The sequence below is a fragment of the Vanellus vanellus genome, assembly GCF_965231255.1.
Source record: "Vanellus vanellus genome assembly, chromosome: 17".
Taxonomy (NCBI): domain Eukaryota; kingdom Metazoa; phylum Chordata; class Aves; order Charadriiformes; family Charadriidae; genus Vanellus; species Vanellus vanellus.
Genome location: NC_138922.1, coordinates 6,797,744 through 6,808,359, shown reverse-complemented (window position 1 = coordinate 6,808,359; position 10,616 = coordinate 6,797,744). Strand labels below are relative to the sequence as shown.

The 10,616-nt window shown below is 65.2% G+C and overlaps 1 protein-coding gene across 1 annotated transcript; it reads left to right on the top strand.

Moving 5' to 3' along the window:
* Window positions 1–1,860: 1,860 nt before the first annotated feature.
* On the top strand, window positions 1,861–10,017 carry SPHK1 (sphingosine kinase 1; the record flags this gene model as incomplete). The annotated part of the gene is given in 6 exon segments (XM_082492343.1): window positions 1,861–1,915; window positions 1,918–2,385; window positions 7,232–7,381; window positions 7,715–7,809; window positions 8,080–8,195; window positions 8,721–10,017. Coding segments are annotated over 6 exon segments (1,668 nt in total). The 3' UTR covers window positions 9,505–10,017.
* Window positions 10,018–10,616: the final 599 nt, after the last annotated feature.

Sequence of the window (10,616 nt, the reverse complement as noted above, 5' to 3'; positions counted from 1 at the left end):
CCGGGCATTCAACTCCTATTTAAAGCGCAGGCGGGCAGGGTGAGGGGAATCCCTGCGGCACGGGGCCACAGACGGATGTAGCACGGTGAGGACAGAGCCCAAAGCAGCCCCATCGCCCCGCGGCACCTGCCGGGAGCAGTGCCACAGCTGCTCTCACATCCTCCCACCACGTCTCGTGCCTTCCTGTGCGGAAATCGGGCGCGGGTTAGTCACCGGGAAGGGTGAGGGGCAGGTCAGCACCGCTGCGCTCCCCAGCATCCAGCTATTTCCTCCCATGACACCTTGCTGAGGACCTTGGGGCTGTTTACAAACGCCGGACCGCGGCATGGTCACAGCTGGGGAAGCAGCCAAGCCCAAATCTCACCCAGAATCGGCTGCAGGTGCTGCGGTTCCTCAGCCAAAAGCATCAGCCAGCAAATCCCTGGGAGCGGGTTTTGCCCCATCTCCCCCTCTAAACATCACTTTGAACCCATAGCGCCCGGGGAAGTCTTTTTGGAAAGCACGATGCTCCAAATCATGGCACCTCACCTCTCGTTTTAGGTCACCGGGAAAGCAAGACTTAACTGCGTTATCTGCCCAGCTGGTCATCCCGTGCCCTCCCTGTAATTTTTGGCCAGTTCCAGCGGGTTTAAGCGGGGACAGAGGGCTGAGGGCTCACCGCTAATTAAACTGCTGTACGTGTGAAGAGCGATGCCTCCCTAAGGTGCGAGCTCAAGGTTACGGGGTCTCGGGCTGCTGCCAGCCCAGCAGCATGCAGTGTGCGAAACCTGCGTGAACATTGCCGTGAAGGGTGGTCTGGAGGATGAGGAGGTGGCAAGGAAGGCCCTGGGGAGGAGGAGGAGGGACTGGGGCACCTCTTTGCCTGCCTTACCATTCCCACGGTGCTTGTCCAGGCATTTATTGCCCAGTTGCCCGTGCAGAGGCTCAGCTCTGCTTTGGTTAGAGCCTCAGGAGAGCAAAGGGCTAGCTGGAGCCTGTGGAGCCGAGCTACATCCATGGGGAACTGGCTGGCAAAAAACCCCCACCTTGTTGAGCTGGGCCAGACCCCCCCGAGCCCAGCAGCCCCTCGGGAGGGTGAAGTTAGTCCTGTCACCATCAAAAGCTGCTGTTGGTGGCATTCGCCAGCCACTGTGGGCACAGAGCAGCTCCCAGCCGTGTTGGCACCCTCCGGCAGGTCCCCTGGGCTCTGTCCCCGGCGCTGTGCGCCCTGAGGAGGGGTTCACAGCACAGCCCACCCCCTCTGCGGGGCTCCATGACCATGGCACCCTCCAACCCGCACAGATACCTGATGGCAAAGCACCGGTGATGAGCCACACATCGTCCCCCTCCATCCTCTCTCCTGGAGGTGTCCCCCGCCGGCTGCCCACTGTCCTCCTCAGCCCTCACCGTGCCTTGATTCCTCCAGGCTCGGCTCCTCTTGCCCTGTCCCAGCTGGAGAGATGCAGAAACGCTGTTAAATGCTCTTCAGCCCAGCGTGGGGCTTGAGCGGGCACGATCGCGTTGCTGGACGCGAGCTGAGGCTGCTGGGGCTGCCCGGAGCTTTGCCGCTGGCTTGAGCGTGGGTCCGTGCCGTGCCAGCACCCGTGCCGGACACCCACCCCGCCAAGGCAGAGCCACCCACGGCAAACCCACGGTGTCGCTTTGCCCTCGCATGTTTAAAGACCCTTTGCTCCAGCGGGGCGGCGGGGGTGCCCCCCCCTCCCCCCCCCCCCCCCCCCCCCCCCGCTGCCAACCTTCCCGGAGCGCGGGCGGCGCTTGGGGAAACTGAGGCAGGCGGAGGGGAGGGAAAGGGGAAAGGGGGGGCTCGGAGCAGCCCCGGGACGAGTTCCCCCCCACGGGTGGGTGGGTTACATTTTTTTTATGAATGGGGCCGCCCCGCCTGCCATTGCCGGGCGGCGCGGCGGGTGTCAGCAGCGAGCAGCGGCGGGCGGCGCTCCCCGGTGCGTCCCGCTCCCGTTCCGCCGCCGATGGCCGCCGGCCGCCGCGCTCCCCCGGAGCCCGGTGGGGGCCCGGTATTACTTCAAGGTATCTTCGGGGCGGGACCGACCCCCGGGGCTGCCGCTTGTTCTTTGGCTCTGACGGCCCGAGAGTTGCAGGTGCGGCGTCCCGGCGGTTCCTCCGGGGGCTCGGCCGGTCCCGACGCCGCGCTCCGCCTGGCCGACTGCGTGGGCTCCGCCGCTTTCCCCGCCGCCGCCGCCGCCGCCTGCTTCTCCCTGGTCTGCTACCCCCTCCGCGGGCCGCGCTGGGGCTCTCCCGCCCGGCAGCGCCTGGAGCGGACCTTCCGCGTCTCCCTGGGACCCGACGCCGAGGGCAACCTACGCATCGCCCAGGCCTGGAGCCGCAGGATCCGGGAGCTCTCGGTGCCCGCCGTGCCCACGCAGGACGGTGAGTGACCGTAGCGGACGCCCCCGGCGGGACAACCCCCCCCGTCCGGCCCCCGTCCCCGTCCCCGTCCCCGTCCCCGCTCCGCTGAGGGTCCCGGCGGGGCGAGCTCCGGGAGCGGGCGGGGGGGTGGGGTGGTGGTGGTGGTGGTGTTTTGCCGGGATCGGGGCCAACAGCCACCCGAGGGCTGTGGGCTGTGGGGTGTGGGGACCGCCGTCTCTCCGTTGCCCGTCCCCACGCGGGACGGCTGTCCCCGAGGGGCGGCGTGGGGACGCGGCGGGGCAGCTGGCGCCGTGCCCCGAAGGGACAGGTCGGGGTCGGGGGTGAGGGGATAGGACAGACGGGGGGGCGATCCACATGCCCGCAGGGTCACCTGGATCCCCCCCCTGCCCCGAGCCTGAGGGGGACGGGGACATCCCTGTGCACACCCCCGGGGCCGGGGGTGGCTTCTCCCCCCCTTTCTCCCTTAAATCGAAGGGGCAGCAGGGACATGGTGACACCACGGGGGTCCTTTGCATAGATCCCCCCGTCCACTCGCATCGCTGTGGTTCAATAACTAGCAAAGCTCCGAAGGACAGCATAAACCAAGAAAAAAAATAGTCATTGCTGCTGACGCAGGCAGGACGGGAGCCAGGCACCGTCCCCAGCAGGTCCCATCCATCACTTGGGAACAGGCGAATCCCCCCAGGACCCCTCCGGGGCCCAACGGGATCCTAGGGTGGATCGGAGGGGTCCGGGTGTCAGTTCTCTCTCCCTCCGGGAGCTGCCACCAGCTCGAAGGGGAGCGTCTGGCTCGGGGACCAAGTCCTCCGGCTCCTGCAGTCAGGGCAGGGCAGGCTGGCATATATTTGAACATCTGAGCAGAGATTCAATTATATGCACTACTTCATTTATTTAGCTGTCCAGTCACACTGATCAGACTTGGAAATTAAGAGGCATGCGGTTAGAGGGATCCTGTCAAATCACATTTAGCCCATCTCTCCCTGGTTGGATTTTAAAATGCGGCTTTTTTACATGTCCTGCAGCTACAAAACAACTTTCTGCTACTCTTCCTAAAGAATAAAAACAAATCCAGTGGAAAGGGGCGAGGGCGAAACCAGTTCCCTGGCTCTATTTCCAGCCTGAACTCTGCAGCTGTAAGTCTCCAAGCGGTTTAAAATCTTTGCCCTTTTAGCAGGCGGTGTGAGGGTGCTGGGGCACGAGCAGCGCATCGCGCGGCGGGGGCCTCGGGGGAGGCCGAGGAAGGAGGACGGGAGAAGGCGGTGTGGGATTTTGCAGTTATTTTTCTAGCTGAGGGCCAGCAGGATTTGAGAACCTCCTCCCCCAGTTTGGGACAGAGCTAAAAATGCCTCTCGCCACACCCTGCGCTCGCACGCAACCCCACGTGCCGGCACCGCGGCGTGTGCGGGACAGATAAGGCCGTGCCGGGAAGCTGTGTGCGAGTCCGTGCAGAGCAATCCTGCCACCCCATCCCTGTGGGGAGGGGAACGGTGCTGCCTCTGGCGATTCCATCCTGGTGTCATCTCAGCTCCAGCATCCTCTGGGATAAAAGCCCTTGGAGAGAGCTGGGGAAGGGGGGGGGGGAAGGTTCCCCCTCCTTATTTCACCCCAAGGGGAAAAAAATAAGTCCCTCAGCAGTGAATGACCCCAAAGCTGGAGCTGCCCACAGCGTGCAGGGAAGTGTCCCACCCTGCAAGCCGGCCGGGATGGAGCAAACCACCCCCCCGGACTCATGTCCCGATGGGGAAACGCAGCCCCTGGTTGCGGTAGGAAGCTGCCGTCGAGCTGCCGGCAACAGCCACGGCGTTGCCGCGTGTCAGCTGCGCTGCTGGCAGCAAGCGGGACCTGGCTCTGCTGCAAGCCCCCGTTTTGGGGGACCTGCTCTCCATTCTCATCCCCTCGCTGTGCAGGGGAGCGGAGGTGACGCTCCGCAGAGAGGGGACGCAGCGGGTATGTCCTGGTCCATCCCAGCCTCACGCCAGTTGGGTCACTGGGCAGGACAGCCCTGTCCCCTGCCAGCCTGGCACGTTTGTTCCTTATGCCCAGAGAGTTTCCAGAAGGATGAGGCTACACGATGGAACAGCTGGGGCTGCTGATGGTGGAGCTGTGGCAGCGTGGTCCTCACATGAGTGTGGCCGGGACATGTGTCCCACGGGGGGACGTGGGCGGAGGAGGGGGGAGAGCAGAGTTTGTGCACTGGCAGCAGCTGGAGCCCCTTCCTCCTGCTGACTCAGTGTCTGCTCTGCTCGGCGTTTGAGGTTGAAAGCCGCCGCGCTGTGCCGGGAAGTGGCTGAGCCTCGCCGAGATGCCAGGGACTGGCCGGCATTGCGCAAGGGAAAGGGATGCTGCTGAAATCTGTCCATCCCCCCGCCCCGGCCTGAGCATCGCTGCTGCTGGGCTCCCGCTCCGAACCAGCATCCTCCACTGGGAGCCTGGGCTGAGCCCGTTGTTGCTGGTGTCACTGGTCCCACACTGGGATCATGTCCCTGTCCCTACTCACACCCTGCTACCAGCAATCTGTCCCTGGTGGAGTCACGGCATCCCTCGGTGCGCTGAGCGGGGTTCGCCTTTCCCCCTCCAGCCAAGGAGCGGGTCCTCGGGGTCCCAGCCATACCCCGCTGCCCGGCCGAGGCCACGGGGCAGCAGCCACGGGTCCAGGCAGGAGTTTCAGGCAAGACCCGGCTGCGGATCTGTGTGCGTGTCAGAAACGATGTGGCTGATAAGAAACATTGAGCCTTTAAAAACTGTATTTAGGTGCTTGAAGTGCCTCGTGCTCTCACTCTGCGCCTTCTGCGGGGGGGGGGGAGAGAAAAGCCCCCCATCACCTGCCTCCAGCAGCTGGGGCTTGAGCATGAACTCCCTGCCTGGGGGCTCGGCTGCGTTTGTCAATAAGGGGATTTTAGGGCTGGCAGTAACCGGGGAAGGCTCCGGAGGGGAGGGAGAGGCACCAGCCCAGCCCCGGGGTTGCTGCCCCTTATCCCTGACCCGAGCTGGGGTGGCCTCTGCTCACCGCGCTTCACCACCGTCCCCGAGGGCAGCCGGTCCCCTCGTGTCTGGCGCCCACTGATAAGGGGCCGGGGAGGGCGGGGGGCAGCTGGCCGCTTCCCCCGGCCCTGGGTGACAGTGGGGAGAGCCAGCCCAGGGCCAGCACCCAGCCCCAGGCTCAGCCCTGGCTGACGGGAGAGCCTTTGCTCAGGACTCGGTGGTGGGTCCCAAGCAGATGGTGTGAGGACAAGGAGGTGTCCTGGAGGGTGACACCCTCCCCAGGTCATTCCCAGGGGCAGAAAATCAGCCTGATGGCACCGAAATCAGCAGAGCTCAGTGTGCTCCCAGGGCTGGGACGGGCATGGAGATGGGATGCTCCAAGCTCATCTTCCCGCAGGGCAGCTTGTGGAGCGTTGCCAGCCGTCGGGGAAGCCCTGGTGTGGCCGTGAGCAGTGCGATGCTGGGTGTCACCCCAGGGAGATGGCACCCTTAGGCACCTCCATCGCCCCAGGCTCCCCTCTCCCGGTCTCCATCCCCGGTGTGGGCAGCAGGAGGGGTTTTAGCTGAAAAACGCTGTCTGTGTGTTCAAAGAGCTGAAATCAAAGGGTGTGGACGAGGTGGGGGGCAGGCGGCTGCCCCAGTCCCCCTGCCCCGCGTTAGAGGGGGGGTTCCCAGCCCGGGGCAGTGCTGGGAATCACTGTCTGCTTTGGTGACTCAGCTCCTGACGGAGCAGCTCTATGTGCTGAGTCAGCAGGCGCAGCCCCCACGCTGTCCTGCAGAGCCCACGCACCCGGACGATCACCCGCTACGCCCCTGGGGGCCAGATCCCAGCTTAGGGGCCCAGAGCTGGGGGGGACACTCCCCCATCCCCCCAAAACTGGCTTCGCACTGCAGAGCTGAAGCATTCCAGAGGCACTGCAGGAGCTCGAGGCACACTGCCCTGCTTATTTCAGGGCTGGGGGTGCCCAAGCAGCACCCAGCGGTCCTGCCCTCAAGCACTCTGCCACCAGCTCCCCAGGATGCCATCGCTCCCCTCGTTGTCCCTGCGCCTCCCTGGCAGGGCAGCTGCAGCCCCGGCTCAGCCCGTCCCCCCCCCGTGCGGGGACCACAGAGCTTTGGGCTTGGGCAGAGGGATGCAGACCCCTGCCAAGCTTGAAATTACAGCCCAACCGGGGCCCTCGCGCGTGAAACATGAACCCCGTGGGGAGCAGGGGAAGCAGAAGCGTCCGTCTGCCGGCGCAGGTGTCTGTCCTGGCCCTGCTCCATCTGGGGTGGATGGGAGGAATTGAGATCTTGAGTTCCTCTGGCCCCTCTCCCCCCATCCTTGGCTCACTGTGTGTTGGGGGGCTGAGCCGTGCCGTGAGCTGTGGGGTTCAGCAGGGAAAACTCACGGCCGAGGGTCGCTGGGGCCAGGTGGCCCCGGGGAGGTTGGGTTTCAAAACTCCCCTTTGCTTCCACCTTTCTTTCCTCGGCGTGTCTGAAAGCGCAGCCGGCGACACGCTGCCGCCCCGGGACGCGCAGGGATGCTCGGTGCTGCAGAGCCCCGTCTCTGCTGCAGCATCCCCGGGTTGCTGCGGGACTCCAGCCTGGGCGTAAAGCATCCCTGCTCATTGCGGGACAGCTCAAGAGGAGTCCCTGCAGGACCCCGTGTCCCCATCTCGGCCACCTCCCCTGCTTCCCCAGCAGGGACCCTCCATCCCTGCTCACCTCCTGTGGGTAGGGATGCAGCTGGGGGAGCTTGTGGGGACCAGGGGCAGGTCCCCGTCTTGTGGAGCTGTGGCAGACGCTGCTCCGGCTCGCAAATCCCTCCCTGGGCAGCCCCACGGCCCTATCGCCCTGACCCCCCATCTCCCCCCCTGCCCAGGTGACAGCTATGGGGTGCTGCCCCGGCCCTGCCGTGCGCTGGTGCTGCTGAACCCCCAGAGCGGTGCCGGTCGCGCGCTCGAGGACTTCCAGGCGGTGGTGCAGCCCATGTTGGCCGAGGCCGAGATCGCCACCACTGTCTTCATCACTGGTGAGTCCACGAGCGGCTCCCTCACCTCCTCCTCCTCCCTTCCCAGGACCCTACCCGGGTGCTGCCACCTCCGAGGGCCTCGTAGTCCCCACACCATCACAGCTCCAGCTCCCGCGGGGATGGTTTGGACAACGGGGTGGGTGGGCTGTCACAGGCGGAGTGGCAAAGGGTGCAAGGGGACAGGGCTGCACTCAATAGGGGTGACTGCCTCACCCCCTGCACCCCCAGCCGGGACCCCTGTGGGGCCAGCGGGGCTGGGGTCACTGTATAGGGGGTGGCAGCTGGCAGGGCAGAGGGACGGAGGGTGATGCTCGACTCTGCTTTCCCCTGCAGAGAGACCCCACCACGCTCATGAGAAGGTACGGGATGAGGACCTGTCGCAGTGGGACACGTTGGTGGTCATGGCCGGGGATGGACTGCTGTACGAGGTGAGAGGGGCACTGCGGGGCATCCCCCTGGGGTGGGCACAGAGCCGGGAGGAGAGGGATGCCTGGGGCAGGAGCCCACCTTTGAGACATGGAGGCAGGCAGGGAACGGCAAAGGAGAGATGACACCCGGCTTGGAGCAAAGTGGGGCGGCCACGGCCTCGGTCCTGCCCTGGACGGGGGCACCGCAGGCTCTGCTCCCCCCGAGCTGTGTAGGGGCCGCCGGGGTCCTTGCGTGGCTCTGGGTGCCACCAGCTCCCTCCGTCCCTGCAGGTGGTGAACGGGCTCATGGAGCGGCCGGACTGGGAGGACACCATGAAGAAGCCGCTGTGCATCCTGCCGGGGGGCTCCGGGAACGCCCTGGCCGCCTCCATCAACCACTACGCAGGGTGAGCCCCGGCCCCGCGGGGGCACCCACTGCTGGCACGTGGGGCTGCGCTGGCACCGAGATGGGGGGGGGAGGGGGATGAGGGAAGCGAAAGCTCTGGGAAAGGATGCTGGGATGCCCAGGACAGGGATGTCCTCCCGGCAACACCAGCCAGTCCCTGTGAGCATCAGCTTGCATCCCTGCGTCCCCAGCTGCCCCCATGGCCTTTCTCTTCTCCGGGCTCCGAGTCTGGCACAGCTTTATCCCAAAGGATCCACCCCCGAGCACAGCCGATGCCACTGCACAGCGGGGGGACTGGGATTGCCCTGGCCCAGGAGCCCCAACTCAGTTCCCTCTTTCAGGAGCTGGTTTATCCCTCCCACCCCAAGCAAAACCTCTCCCAGCAGCTGTCCCTGAGGGACACTGTCACCCAGCTGGGATACGTCCCAGCCGCAACACAGGGGCGAGGGTTTCACGTGGATGCCGGGACAGGAGGAGAGGTCCTGAGCTGGGTCCAGCCCAAACTTACCTTCTCCATCCCTCGCAGCAACGATCACGTGGCCAAGAAGAAGCTGCTGACGAACTGCACCTTCATCCTGTGCAAGGGGCTGCACACGCAGATGGACCTGGTCTCGCTGAGCACGGCCTCGGGCAAGCGCCTCTTCTCCTTCCTCGGCTTCGGCTGGGGCTTCATCTCGGACGTGGACATCGACAGCGAGAAGTACCGCCGGCTGGGCAATGCCCGCTTCACCCTGGGCACCCTCCAGTGCCTGGCCAAGCTGCGGGTGTACCAGGGCCGCCTCTCCTACCTGCCCGCCGACCCCAAGCAGGGCACCCCCCCGGCACTCAGGGACCCCCACATGCCCGTCACCAATGGCCAGGCTGGCCGCATCCTGCCACCGGCGGGGACGGAGGCAGCGGGGGCTCTGCCCGCCGACTCGCTGCTGGTGCCACTGTGCCAGCCGGTGCCGGCGCACTGGACGGTGGTCCCCGAGGAGGAGTTCGTCACCGTCTATGCCATCTACCAGTCCCACCTGGGCACCAACCTGCTGATGGCACCGGCAGCCCGGCTGCACGATGGCTGCATCCATCTCTTCTACCTGAAGGCCGGCATCAGCCGCGTGGCGCTGCTGAAGATCTTCCTGGCCATGGCCAGAGGGACCCACCTGGACTTGAACTGTCCCCACCTGTGTTACGTCCCCGTCCGGGCTTTCCGCCTGGAGCCGCGGGCGGCCACGGGCATCATGACGGTGGACGGCGAGGCGCTGGCCTGCGAGCCGGTGCAGGGCCAGGTCCACGGCCGCCTCTGCCGCATCCTCAGCGGCTCCTGAGGTGTTGGGTTCAGCCCCCGCAGCGCTGAGCCGCCGGCACGGCCCGGCACCGGGGCGGCAGAGTCTTCCTCCCACTCAGGAACCTCCTCCTCCTCCCATAGCAATAGCTCTTGGGGGCTGCGGGCGCTCGTCCCCTCGCTTGCCCCCATGCTTAGCTTTACCCCCTTGGGATGGCCACCAGCGCTGTTCCAAAAATGAGCCACGAACCCCATCAGGTACTCTGTGCCGGTGAGACGCCAGTGTGTTTTATCCCGGTACGAGGTCCCGGCCCCCGGGCGGCTGCGCCGGCACAGCCCCGTCCCTTCCCCGGCTTGGACGCACACGGTGGCACCGCTCACGTCCCCACCACGGAGCCAGTGCCACCCTCCAGGGACGGTCAGGACCAATATATCTAATACAAGAAACCGACTTTTTTAAGATTGTTTCTACCCAAAGCTTCCTGTAGAAGCAAGAGTTTATTCTTGTGAGAAATGCAATAAATATTTAGCATTTGCAAAAAAAAAACCCCACAAAATTCCCCTCCCCCAGGTATTAAATGCGAGCTCTGGGCAGCCGTCAGGGGCAGAGCTGGGGTGCTGTCACCCCGGGCTGGGGTCACACGCAGCCCGGCCATGCGGCTGTCAGGACGGGTTTAGCTCAGCGCCGCGGCCCTTCGCTCCCCGGCAGCCAGAGCGCAGTCGCCTCGGGGCCAGGACCAGCGCAGAGCCATGGCCCCAGGAGATGCTCCCAGGGGAGATGCCCTGGAGGCAGGACACCGGGCAGCGCTGCCGCCAACACAGCCGTTTTTGGGGTGCACCGGTGGCTCCTTGCCCAGCGTCGCACCGGGGCTGATGGAAGGTAGAGCTCAGCCCTGCAGCGATGCTTTGGGAAGGTTCAGTGCCTGCGAGGGAGGGAAGAGGGGACGGGAGAGGGTTCAAGGAGAGGGTTTTTTTTGGAAGCAAAGTGTTTGGCTTTCCAGTAGGAGCAGGGGCCCTACAGGGAGCTGACACATCCCCTTTCCATGGCTGGAGCCTGCAACAGGTCTCTGCCCCGGGGCTTGCCTGGGGGGGAAATGCTCAGCCTGTTTGGTATAAAATGGCAGTAATTAAGCCTCATTTACAGTGCTCGAGTAC